This window comes from Leopardus geoffroyi, chromosome C3, assembly GCF_018350155.1.
Source record: "Leopardus geoffroyi isolate Oge1 chromosome C3, O.geoffroyi_Oge1_pat1.0, whole genome shotgun sequence".
Classification (NCBI taxonomy): Eukaryota; Metazoa; Chordata; class Mammalia; order Carnivora; family Felidae; genus Leopardus; species Leopardus geoffroyi.
Window position 1 is genome coordinate 129,392,618 of NC_059338.1, and position 12,031 is coordinate 129,404,648.

At 39.0% G+C, this 12,031-nt stretch overlaps 2 protein-coding genes across 2 annotated transcripts in view; one reads left to right on the top strand and one right to left on the bottom strand.

Annotated features, from left to right (window-relative positions):
- Positions 1 to 942, bottom strand: part of CRISPLD1 (cysteine rich secretory protein LCCL domain containing 1) — a 48,417-nt gene extending 47,475 nt beyond the window's left edge. Inside the window, exon 1 of the mRNA XM_045454842.1 lies at positions 563 to 942. The gene's annotated coding sequence lies outside the window, so the exon portion shown is untranslated. The remainder of the gene's footprint in view (positions 1 to 562) is intronic.
- Positions 553 to 10,837, top strand: LOC123586640. The gene is made up of 3 exons (XM_045455841.1): positions 553 to 744; positions 804 to 1,181; positions 10,759 to 10,837. Exons 1-3 carry the CDS (start codon positions 553 to 555, stop codon positions 10,792 to 10,794), a joined length of 606 nt encoding a protein of 201 aa, XP_045311797.1. The 3' UTR covers positions 10,795 to 10,837.
- Positions 10,838 to 12,031: the final 1,194 nt, after the last annotated feature.

Consider the following 12,031-nt stretch of genomic DNA (forward strand, 5'->3'; position numbering starts at 1 on the left):
CGACCAGTGTCCTATCTCTAGTTCGCAGATACTCGGAATGTCCATCACATTCTGAAATTGTGGTGAATGTTTTAAAGAAGTACAAAATGTCATCCACACATGTATCCACGGGCACATCTAGAGGGCCCACGGAACTAATAGGAAATAATGGTCTGGGAGGAAGTCTCCTCTTACCAGGCGCAGGGCAAGAAGAATTCAATCATTATTTCCTGGAAAGTGTGCGCCCAACCTGTGGCCTGCACCCGAAAAAGCCAACAGTTCATCAGCAACTTCAGCTTTTCCTCCCACACGCCGCAGGCGCACATTCTTCACTTAACCCAAACGGAAAGCGCGCGACAGGAGGAGGAGGTGAAGCCCACGAAGTCACTTGCAAGAACAAGCTCCCGCAAATCTCATCGCTGCAGCTTTCCAAGTAGCCCACCCACATTCCGTGTCCGCCCATTCTCTACAAGCGGGCTTTTTTTTTTTTTTTTTTTTTTTTAACTGGAGGTTTAGAAGAAAAAGGTAGATAGGAAAGGGTGGAGCCTGACGACTCGGCAAAGCGTTTTAGAAATGCCTTTACCTCTCCAGCGTGAAGTTCCCTACGAGAGCGGAGCCCAACACGACGGCCGGCCTCCCGCAGCCGCCCCAGCCTGCGCACACGACTGCACACACACAGCCGGGTCGGGAAGGACCCGCGCGGCGCGTCCGAGGACGACGAGGGCGCTGACTGCGGTGGACTCGAGCCTGGGCCTCCGCGGTTCCGTCAGGACCTGGAGCAGGCGAAGCGCTCCGAAGTTAGAGCTCGAAATTGGGGCTGAAAGGGAGCCGCCCGGTTAGCTAGCTGGGGTGGGCGCCCGGGCTTCTCCGAGCGTTCTCCGCTAGAGCAAGGGGCGGAGACAGGAGCGGGGCTGGGAGGCGAAGGCTGGCGGCGACCTAGCGCTCCCACCCGTTGCCGCCGCGGTGCGCAGAGCCAAGCGCCGGGCGCTTCCGCCGCTCCCGCGAGCTCCCGGGCATTTATTGCGGTCCCTGCGCGCGCACGTGACGTGAGCGCCCCTCCTCGCCCACCCCCACCTCTACTCAGCCTGGCCCGCTGCCCGCTGTGGAGCATGGAGCAGCCGCGCTGTTTCCCCCCCGGCCGGCGAAGCCTGGACGCTTGGCCTTTGTGGGCGTGCTTTGGGATTCAGAGGCCCGGAGTACAGGTCTGGACCCTGGCGGGGGGACGTATGCAAGGAGGGCCCCCACTCCTCCCGCCCCTCACAGCTCCTCTGCTTTCGGAGGCCTTCTTCCTAGTTCCTTCCAGAGATGCTAAAATGGCTTTAACTACCCTTGCAGAGAAGGGGGCGCTCCAGAGAGCATGCAGAGGGAGCAGGGATAGGTTTACACCTTAGACCCTAGAGATGCAGAAGAGGTACTGGGGAGAAGGGGATGGGGAAAGAAAGGCTTTTTCTTTTATTTTCTCCAGGAGATCACTTCTGTTTTCCAGGACCCAGTTCTAGAATTGAGATGTTGTTCTTTTTGGCTCCATTAAACTCTTATGATGACCAGATGGGGAAGGGGTTTCATAGAATGATGTTGTGAGCTGTCACTTGCCTGACAGTTGAGAGTCCCACTTCGTCATCCATAAGATATGGGACATTCATTTCCCAAAGTGACCAGAAGAAAAGGTGACCAGTGTTTTTTTTTTTTTTTTTTTTTCTTTTCTAGGAATGTAGATATTTTTGGCGTTGACATATAAAGGGCACCCTCAATTAATTTATCAATGCTATACTAACAGGAATTAAAAACCCAGCTCTAGAACTGATAGGGAAATGAGTGTCAGTTTCCCTGTTGTCCGTGTTATTATCTGGAGTACTAAAATTACTACCTTTAAATTCAGGGAAACTCATCCTACTGAATGTGGTGCTCCTTCTACAGGAAGGGTTTTTTATTAAGAAGCATTTGTTTAATTCATTTACCTTTGCTTTCCTTCTATAGTGAACCATGATTTTAATTCTTTGCTTCTAAATGCTACAGTATATAGCATATGATCAAAAGAAGTAAAACATTTGACAGTAACTACCAAATCATCCCAAGCTGCTACCTGTCTCCTTCCACCATATAATTACACTTTATCAAACCTAAAAACTGAGATTTAAGCCTCTAGTTGAGTATGAGACCTTGCTTCTTCTCACAGTAAAGAACAGGGAAGCATCACCTATCGAGGGCACAGAAGGTGAAAGATTTTGGTGCACATATGACTTTCATAGAAGGTGTAATTTTGCAACTTCATAGCAGTTTAAGCCCAAAAGGCTTGATTTATACTTTTCAAAATTATTTATAACTCTTCTGCTCAGGGTTCAGAAAACTGGCTTTCTCTCCTGGAAACTACAGTTTTAATGTGGTATTGAAAAGTATATGGAGTAGCAAATAAAAAATCTTAAAAGTGAGGCGCCCGGGTGGGTCAGTAGGTTAAACGCCCAACTCTTGATTCTGTCTCAGGTGGTAATCTCACGGTTTGTGGGATCAAGCCGCATGGGACTCTTGGGATCAAGCCACATGGGACTCTTGTGCTGACAGCATGGAGCCTGTTTGGGATATTCTCTCACCCCACCCCTCTTCCTCCCTGTTCTTGCTCTCTCTGTCTCAAAAAATAAATAAATAAACTTTAAAAAATAAAAATTTAAAAATCTTAACAGTAATAGCATTAGTTGAAATTTTTTTAAATGCTTATTTATTTATTTTGAGAGAGAGAGAGAAAACACAAGAGACAGTGGGAGAGGGGTAGAGAAAGAGGGAGACAGAGAATCCAAAGCAGACTCCACACTGTCAGCACAGAGCCTAATGCTGGGCTTGATCTCATGAATCATGAGATCATGACCTGAGTCAGATATCAAGGGTCAGACTCTTAACCAAAAGAGCTACCCAGGAGCCCCATTACTTAAAATATTTTTAAAGTGAATTTAAATTGGGAAGAAGGGAGTTAAGATGATAAGGACTTGAAGTTAAATGCATTTATATTTGAATGTTTCCATTATAAACCTTTGCACACAATATACAAATCATATACCTAAAGGCTTACATTAAAGAAAATTAGATTTGGTTTTAAGGTTTTAATTCCAAACTCACCAGACAAGGATAAAAAAGTTTGTATCCTTTGGCTCAGCATTTAAATTGGCTTCCAATTTGGTGCTGCCGGTCATATTTTTATGTAAAAGAATGGTTCAAACATTCATTGTATTAAATATTAACATTTTGATAATACATCTGGTCATATATGATTTAATGTATGTGCTGCAAATATTTTGAAGAGCAAAATGAAACACAGTATTCTTGAATACTTAAAGATGATCACTTCACATTTTTATTTGTTGTTAAGAAATCTACATGCAGGGAGAGTGAACATCTCAGCACTGAGTGCATGTAAAAATGACACATTGGTTTGTGGCTAAGGATGTTCCTTGGAAAGCCATGTTTGTCTTTACGATTTCTACTGTCTTGTGGCAGACACTGTTGATTGCCTAACCGACAACCAGCCTTCCACCCCTTTTTTCCAAGCCTCCGGTATACTGGGGGTGGTCACCCTTTCACATGCTGTCAAACTGGCATCCTTAGGAGGTGAATGTTGATTAGTCAAAGCCAATCAACACAATGTATCCCTGCTAGGAGTGATTGATTTAGCATGGATTTACAGGCAACAGTGGCTACTGATAGGATGGAGGAAATCTGCTTAAGTATGAGGAAGAGGGCTGGCAAGGTTTTCTTTTGTGATAAAAAGAGATGCGGAAAGAGAAAATGCCCCTGCAGGTGCTGATAAGTTTGTGAAATTTAAAGATGCAGCAGTTCTTGGACAAAGAAGACAGGCAAGCCTGAGAGCAGAGAATTACTAACATGGCAGAATGGAAAGACAGATGTGTCTGAGTCTCTCTGCCATTGACCTGTCGTTGAACACCTAGCCTCCATGTTTCTGCCTGCAAGAGATAATAAATGTATTGTTTAGGCCATGTTGACTTGGGTATTCAATTACTTGCAGCTCAAAGTATTCAAACAGACATATTCTACAAAGAAGATGCTTTCCTCTGGCAATGTTACTTTCTCCATGCTGCTATCATTTTATACTAATGTGCATACTTAGGTGCTGTCTTTAAATATATTTGTATGTGTTTTTCTATCCCTGCACTTCCAAAAGTAGGAACAGGCATACCTCAGAGATTTTGTGGTTTAATTTCCAAACCATTGCAATAAAGCAAATATCATAATAAAGCAAGTCAAATGATTTTTTAAAATTTCCCAGTGGATATGAAAGTTAGGTCTTATACTATAGTGTAGTCTATTAAGTGTGCAATAGCATTATATCTAAAGAAACAATGTATATGCCTTAATTAAAAAGTATTTCTAAAAAATGATAACCACCATCTGAGCTTTTAGTGAGGCATAATTTATTTTATTTTATTTTACTTTTTTGCTGGTAGAGGGTCTTGCCTCAGTGTTGATGGCTGCTGACACATCAGGGTGCTGGTTGCTAAAGGTTGGGTGGCTGTGGCAGTTTCTTAATTTGCCACATTGACTCTTTCACTAATGATTTCTTTGTAGCATGTGACGCTATTTGATAGCATCTGACCCACAGAACTTCTTGCAAAATTGGAGCCAATCCTTTCAAATTCTGCTGCTGCTTTATCAACTAAGTTGTGTAATATTCTAAATCCTTTATTGTCCTTAAAAAAATTTGCATAGCATCGTCACCAGGAGTGGATTCCATCTCAAGAAACCACTTCCTTTTCTCATCCATAACATGCAACTCCTCATCCATTCAAGTGTTAACATGAGAGGGCAGCAATTCAACCACATCTTCAGGCCCCACTTCTAATTCTAGTTCTCTTGCTATTTCCACCACATCTGCAGTTACTTCCTCCACTGAAGTCTTGAATCCCTCAAAGTCATCCATGAGGATTGGAATTCACTTCTTCCAAACTCCTATTGATGTTGATATTTTGACCTTTCCCCATGAATTACACATGTTCCTAATGGCATCTAGAATGGTGAAAACTTTCCAAAGGTTTTCAATTTACTTTGCCCAATTCCATCAGAGGAATCATTATCTATGGCAGCTATACCCTTATGAAATGTATTTTTTAAATAATAAGATTTGAAAGTCAAAATTACTCCTTGAGCCATAGACCGAGGAATGGCTGTTGTGTTAGCAGACATGAAAACATTAATCTCATTGTACATCTCCACCAGAGTTCTTGGGTGACTAGATGCCTGTCAATTAACAGTGATATTTTGTAAGGAATCTTTTTTTCTGAGCAATAGGTCATAACAGTGGGCTAAAGATGTTCAGTAAACCATGTTGTAAACAGATGTGCTACCATTCAGGCATTGCTGGATTGGCTTCCAATCCAAGAGAGTAGATTTAGCGTAATTCTTAAGAGCCCTAGGATTTTCAGAATGATAAATGAGCAGAGGCTCTGACTTAAAGTCATCAGTTGCATTAACCCCTGACAAGAGGGTTACCCTGTCCTTTGACATATTGAAGTCAGGCATTGACGTCTCCTCACTTACTATGACAGTCCTAGAAGGCATCTTTCTACTAGAAGGCTGATTTGTCTACGTTGAAAATCTGATGTTTAGTGTCACCATCCTCATTAATTAACTTAGTTGGATCTCCTGGATAACTTGCTGCAGCTTCTACATCAACACTTGCTGCTTCACCTTGCACTTTGATGTTATGGAGACGGCTTCTTCTATAAACCGCGTAAACCAATCTCTTCTAGCTTCAAAATTTTCTTCTGAAGCTTTCTTACCTCTCTCAGCATTCAGAATTTAAGAGAGTAGAGGCCTTGCTCAAAATGAGGCTTATGCTTATCAGAGAATTGTGGCTTATTTGGTCCCCAATACAGACCATTAATACATTCTCCATATCAGCAAGAGAGCTGTTTGCTTTCAAATCATTCATGTGTTCACTGGAGTAGCACGTTTAATTTTCTTCAGGAACATTTCTTTTGTATTCACAACTTGGCTAACTGACACAAGAGGCCTAGATTTCAGCCTATCTCTGTTTTGGGCATAAAAACAGCTTAATAAGCTTAATGATTTCTAGTCTTTTATTTAAAGTGAGGGATGGTGATTCTTCCTTTCACTTGAACACTTAGAAGCCATTATGAGGTTATTAATTAGCCTAATTTTCACATTGTTGTGTCTCACAAACTAAGGAGGCCCAATAAGGGGGTAAGAGACCAAACAATGGCTGGGTAGTGGAGCAGTCAGAACACACAACATATATTAATTTCACAGTCTTATATGGGCATGGTTCATAGTACCCTAAAAATTACAGTAGTAACATCAAAGATCACTAGTATCAGATCATCATAACAAATACAGTAACAATGAAATAGCTTGAAATGTTTTGAGAGTTACCAAAATGTGACACAGAGACAAGAAGTGAGCAAAGGCTTTGGAAAAATGGCACAATAGCACTGCTTGACAGGATTGCCACAAAATTTAAATTCGTAATAAATGTATTATCTGTAAAGTGCAATAAAATAAAGCACAGTAAAATGAGGTATGTCTGTATACATTCATCTGTGTACATATTCATCTGTGGGCATTTCATCCACCATATGGTTTCATGACCCTCAAATGTGAATCTCAAGCTAAAGCACTGGCTATTCTGTTAGGACAACATTGATAAACCCATCATCCAGTAGGCAAAAATAAGAATAGAATTCCTGCCTTGTTTTAAGAGGTGGAATCAGGGTAGTGCAATGTTTTGTTTTTTGTTGTTGTTTTGTTTTGTTTTTTGAGAGAGAGAGAGAGAGAGAGAGAACAAGAGGGGACAGAGAGAGAGGAAGGCACAGAATCTGAAGCAGGCTTCAGGCTCTAAGCTGTCAGCACAGAGCCCGACGCGGGTCTCGAACACTTGAACCGCGAGATCATGACCTGAACTGAAGTTGGACGCTTAACGTACTGAGCCACCCAGGTGCCCCAGGGTAGTGCAATGTTTTAATGTTTTAAAGAATGAGATTTTAAATTAAGATGCTGGAGTTGCAGGATGCTTAGTTGCAGGATGTGTAACTTGTCATGGGACCTTGATTATGCTACTTGACCTATATGAGCCCTTGATCCTTCCTCTTTAAAAGGAAATAATTATAGTAGCTATCTTAAGTGTTGTCACTTTGTGTATTAAGATGAGTTAATGCATCCAAGCACTTAAAACAGCAACAAATAAATAGAAAGTACTCAACAAGAGTTAAATATCATTATAAGAGCTGAACTAGAGGCTTTATACATGCTTTTTTATAAACTCAATGGGATTTTATCAAAGTACTGTGCAGTTTAAAAGCTTAACTTTTAAATAGAAGACAAGTAACTGGTTATAGACATGATGCAAACAATTTATAATATTTTTGGCAATGTGTAGTCAATTTTCTTCTCACTGCTGAATAGTATTTAATTCAGCTTACCATAGGAAACAGTTCCCATTCTTATTCAAAGCAGCCCTTTGTCCCTGAATAAGCTTTAAAAATATGTGTGTGTGTGTGTGTATGTGTATTTCATATATATGACAAAATTTTAGTGAATGGCATACACAGTCTTTCCACTCTAAGTGCAAGTATGTAATCTGTTATTAAATCCTGATTATTGAAGTGTAATATACATGCATTAAAATGCAAATATCTTAAGTGTGCAGCTTGATAAGCTTTACAAAGTTAATACGCCTGTGTGAAAACCACTCAGATCCAGATAGACAACATAACCATCCCTAGAAGCCTACTTTGTGCCTTTTTCCTGTCACATCCTCCCCAAAGATAACTAATATTCTGACATTTTATCTAAAATTAGCTTTGCCTGTTTTTAATCTTTACATAAATGGAACCATTTAGTAGATTATTCCATCATTTGGCTTCTTTTGTGTCTTGTTTCTTTCAGATTCAGTATGCATGCAAGAGTCATCCATTGTGAATATAGCAGCAATTTGTTCTTTTTCTCTGGTGAACATACTGCAATTTATTTCCCACTCTGTTGTTGAATATAAGTGTTGTTTCCAGTTTACTAGGGTTAAAATTAATGCTGCTAAGAACATTCCTGTACCTGTCTTTTTGTGCACATATTTATATTTTTTTTTGTTGGCCATATGGTTAGGAGTAGAAGTGCTGTGTCCTAATGTATACTTGCGTACAATTCGATTAGATCAACTGGATTATACACCTTTTTCTTATTGATTTGCAGGAATCTTTTTTAAGTGTTGGGCACATGTTTTTTTTAGATATAAAATATATTAAACATTTCTTATTTATCTCTTTCCATTGCCTTTTCACTCTTGTAGTCTTGTCTCTTGATGAACATAAGGTGCTAATTTTAATGAAATTCATTTTATCAGTCTTTTCTTTTGGTAAGTGATGTGTGTGACCTGTTGGAGAAATATTTGTCTATCCCAAAGTCTTGAAGAAAGTTCTGTGTTATCTTCTGCCTTTATTATTTCACACTTTACAATCAGGTCTTTGATCTGTCTATAGTGGATTTTTGTGTTATGCTGTCTCAAGGGAATAATTATTTTTTTTTTCAACATTTATTTATTTTTGGGACAGAGAGAGACAGAGCATGAACGGGGGAGGGGAAGAGAGAGAGGGAGACACAGAATCGGAAACAGGCTCCAGGCTCTGAGCCATCAGCCCAGAGCCTGACACGGGGCTCGAACTCACGGACCGCGAGATCGTGACCTGGCTGAAGTCGGACGCTTAACCGACTGCGCCACCCAGGCGCCCCGGGAATAATTATTTTTAAGATTGCAAAGTTTATATTGTAAGTCTACATTGCTTGTAGTTATCACTATAAAATTACAGATTTATTTTGGAAAAAGTATAAATTTCAGAATGAAAAGATAGAAAGATATCATTGTTCTTGAAATCTAGAGTCATTATAATGTTTCAATCATATTATTTAAAATACAAATGCTGAGTGAGACCCATATCGATGTCATAGCCTGAAAATTCTTTAACCTGTTTCTTGATGTCTAGGAAAGGAATTATTTTAAGCTTATTATTAGATTTTTGGACAACCTATATTGTCATCCATTTGCAATTTGACTGATCTACGATCACCAAGTGCAGTGATTCGTTTTTAAGATATCTTCTACCATCAGTGCTGTCCTACATTATCTGAAAAAAAAAACCCAAAAGTTCAATAATTTCCATACACACTTCTGTGCCTTTCTTGATCCTGTTTTCACTGCTTGAAGTCTCCTCCACTTATTCTTTTCTAAGTACCCACTATCTAACCATTCTTCTTCACAAAGATTTTAACTGGTCCAGCCAACCATTATCTCTGTTATTTCGTTTTCCTCTAACTCTTATCAACATCTGTTGTATAAATTAAAGCTGTTGGTGTACTTTTCTTACCTCTCCAACAATACTAAGAGCTCCTAGAGAAAAGAGATCACGTGTATGTGACCTTTATATTACTTACAATTTATGTCAGTGAATTTGGATTTTTGGAATATTCAGTATTTCACAGAAAAGGACACATGTGTCCCTGGATGTACAAGCCTGTGGGCAGGAGAGTGAGAATCCACAAAACAAAGCACATTACGCTAGAGACGATTTTCATTTAAAGCTTTTTTTTTTTTTTGAGGGAAAACATATTGAAACACGTGTATGTCATAAATAAATTACAAAGCAGATGGGCCATTCAGATTAATTTTAAAATGAAAACCAAGCATGGAAAACTTTTTTTTTTTATAAAACGAAGAATCAGAATCCAATCCACTTTGAAACCATGCATTCTTTTCAGTATATCATTTCTAAACATTTATAGGAAAATGATGTTTACTAAAGGAAAGAGAACAAGGTAAAATATTTATCAAAAATTTTATTTCAGAATGATGCACTACTTGGCTGATGTCCTACTATGTATGTTTTACCTGTTGATGTCTTGCTTACATTTCCATGGGTCCCTTTACAGCTTATATGAAGACCTGGCATCTTTGTAATGTAAGCATCTGCAGCATTGTAAATTGCAGCAGGAGCCAGAGATGAGAAGCTAAAAGAGCTATTCATTGATATAAAACTGTCCAGTCTTGCTGAAACACTATATTTTAATTTCTTTACATTAGACTACCGAGAATAGTAAGTAAGGCTAGAAACTTTTAAAATTAAAGAACTGTCTCTGAAGTACATTCAGGGTGGCCTAAGAAATCAGGCTGCAGCTTCATCTTTTTAAGTTTTTATTTAAATTCCAGTTGGTTAACATACAGTGTAATATTAGTTTCAGGTGTACAAGAGAGCGACTCAACCCTTCCATACAACACCCAGTACCCGTCAGAACAAGGGCCCTCCTAAATCCCGATCACCTATTTTACCCATCTCCCCATCCATCTCCCCTCTGGTAACCATCAGTTTGTTCTCTGTAGCTACGAGAGTTTGTTTCTTGGCTTACCTATCTCTCTTTTTTTTTCCCCTTTGCTCATTTGTTTTGTTTCTTAAATTCGGCATATGAATGAAATCGTATGGCATTTGTCTTTCTCTCACTGACTTGTTTTACTTACTTGTTTTTTAAGGGCTGAGTAATATTCATATATATATGAATCATGTATATATGAAAATATGTATGATTCATATATATACATATGCTAACTTTATCCCTTCATCAGTTGATGGACACTTGAGTTGTTTCCATAATTTGGCTATTGTAGAACTACCCTACAATCCAGCCATTGCACTACTAGTTTTCTACCCAAAGAATGCAAAAATACTGATTCAAATGGTTGCTGCTTCATGTTTTAATAATCGCTTTTCCTTCCAGGTCTGCAGAAGTGCTTCACAATGCACCTGGGTTTGAGGTTGTCTTTCACGTTTACCAGAAGGGGCTGTTGAAAGGTGAGCATTATAAAAGGAAAAGTATTCACCTTTTCATCTGCAGAACTAATGTCAAAGACAGGGTTTTTGTCCTAATATATGGAAAATGAAAACTTTCTGCACTATCCTTAACAAAAACCCTGCAGTCCACTTTCAATGGTAATTTTAAAGACTCACATTTAACAGAAGTGAAACAATGGAAATCTCTGGTGTCTTCTGCAAATACATATCTCAACAATTAAAAATTACATATAAAGTATATGTATGTATATATGTATATAGTATCTGAAGGTTAAACACATTATTTTGCTAGATAATGGGGATAAATTAAGACAATTTCATTTTAACTAGATAAGTTATAGTGGGAAATATTGGAAATAAAGAAAATGTGCAACTTTTCATTTGTTATATGTTATCTTTGGCTATTCTCCTGAGCATAAACCTAAGAGTTAACACAGATTTTATAAATGCTTTGGTCTAAAACAATTGAAATTACAACAAACAAAAGTGTTTGGTGAAAAATAACCTGATAAATAATAAACAGAGCACTTGGGCAAGTAAAAAACATGCTGAAATAAACAGCTTTCACAAATAAATCTGACATTCATAGCCTCAGTATCATGTAACTGCATTTACACACAGGGACTTTTGCTTCTGTTCTTGTCTTGCTTCATGCTGTGCCCTTAACTTGGGGACCCATTCATGGTATCTCACTGCCTCCTAAATATTCCTGTCTTTGTGACCCTTGCCCAAATTCTTCCCCAAGTTTTAACATTGTTCTTAATTGCTGCAATGGATATTTCTGCCCCTTTCTTTCAATGTTTCATCTCCAATCCTAATGCTTTCAGGAAATTGTTCTGATTGTCCTCATATAGAATTACTCTATTTATAATCTAAAATCTCTATATATATCTGAAAACATTGAAGGAAAACCGATTTCAATAGTAGGAACATGGTTTTTTTTGGAACTGAGAAGTTCCTATTTTTTGAGTGGACAGGTTCATTACACTGGTGATCTAGACATTAGTATCTTTAATATATAAACTCTTTTATTTAAAAGAAATATTTAGAAATCTAAACACATAGGGGCACCTGGGTGGCTCAGTCAGTTAAGTGCCGACTTCAGCTCAGGTCATGATCTCATGGCTTGTGAGTTTGAGCCCTGTATCAGGCTTTGTGCTGACAGCTCAATTCCTGGTGGCTGCTTCACATTCTGTCTC

What these genes read in the sequence shown, in the direction of transcription:
- LOC123586640 (XM_045455841.1), top strand. Translation starts at nt 553, where the DNA reads ATGCCTTTACCTCTCCAGCGTGAAGTTCCCTACGAGAGCGGAGCCCAA. An exon ending in GCCTGGGCCTCCGCGGTTCC is followed by an intron (nt 745 to 803) that starts GTCAGGACCTGG and finishes TGGGGCTGAAAG; the next exon opens with GGAGCCGCCCGGTTAGCTAG. An exon ending in TTCAGAGGCCCGGAGTACAG is followed by an intron (nt 1,182 to 10,758) that starts GTCTGGACCCTG and finishes TTTTCCTTCCAG; the next exon opens with GTCTGCAGAAGTGCTTCACA.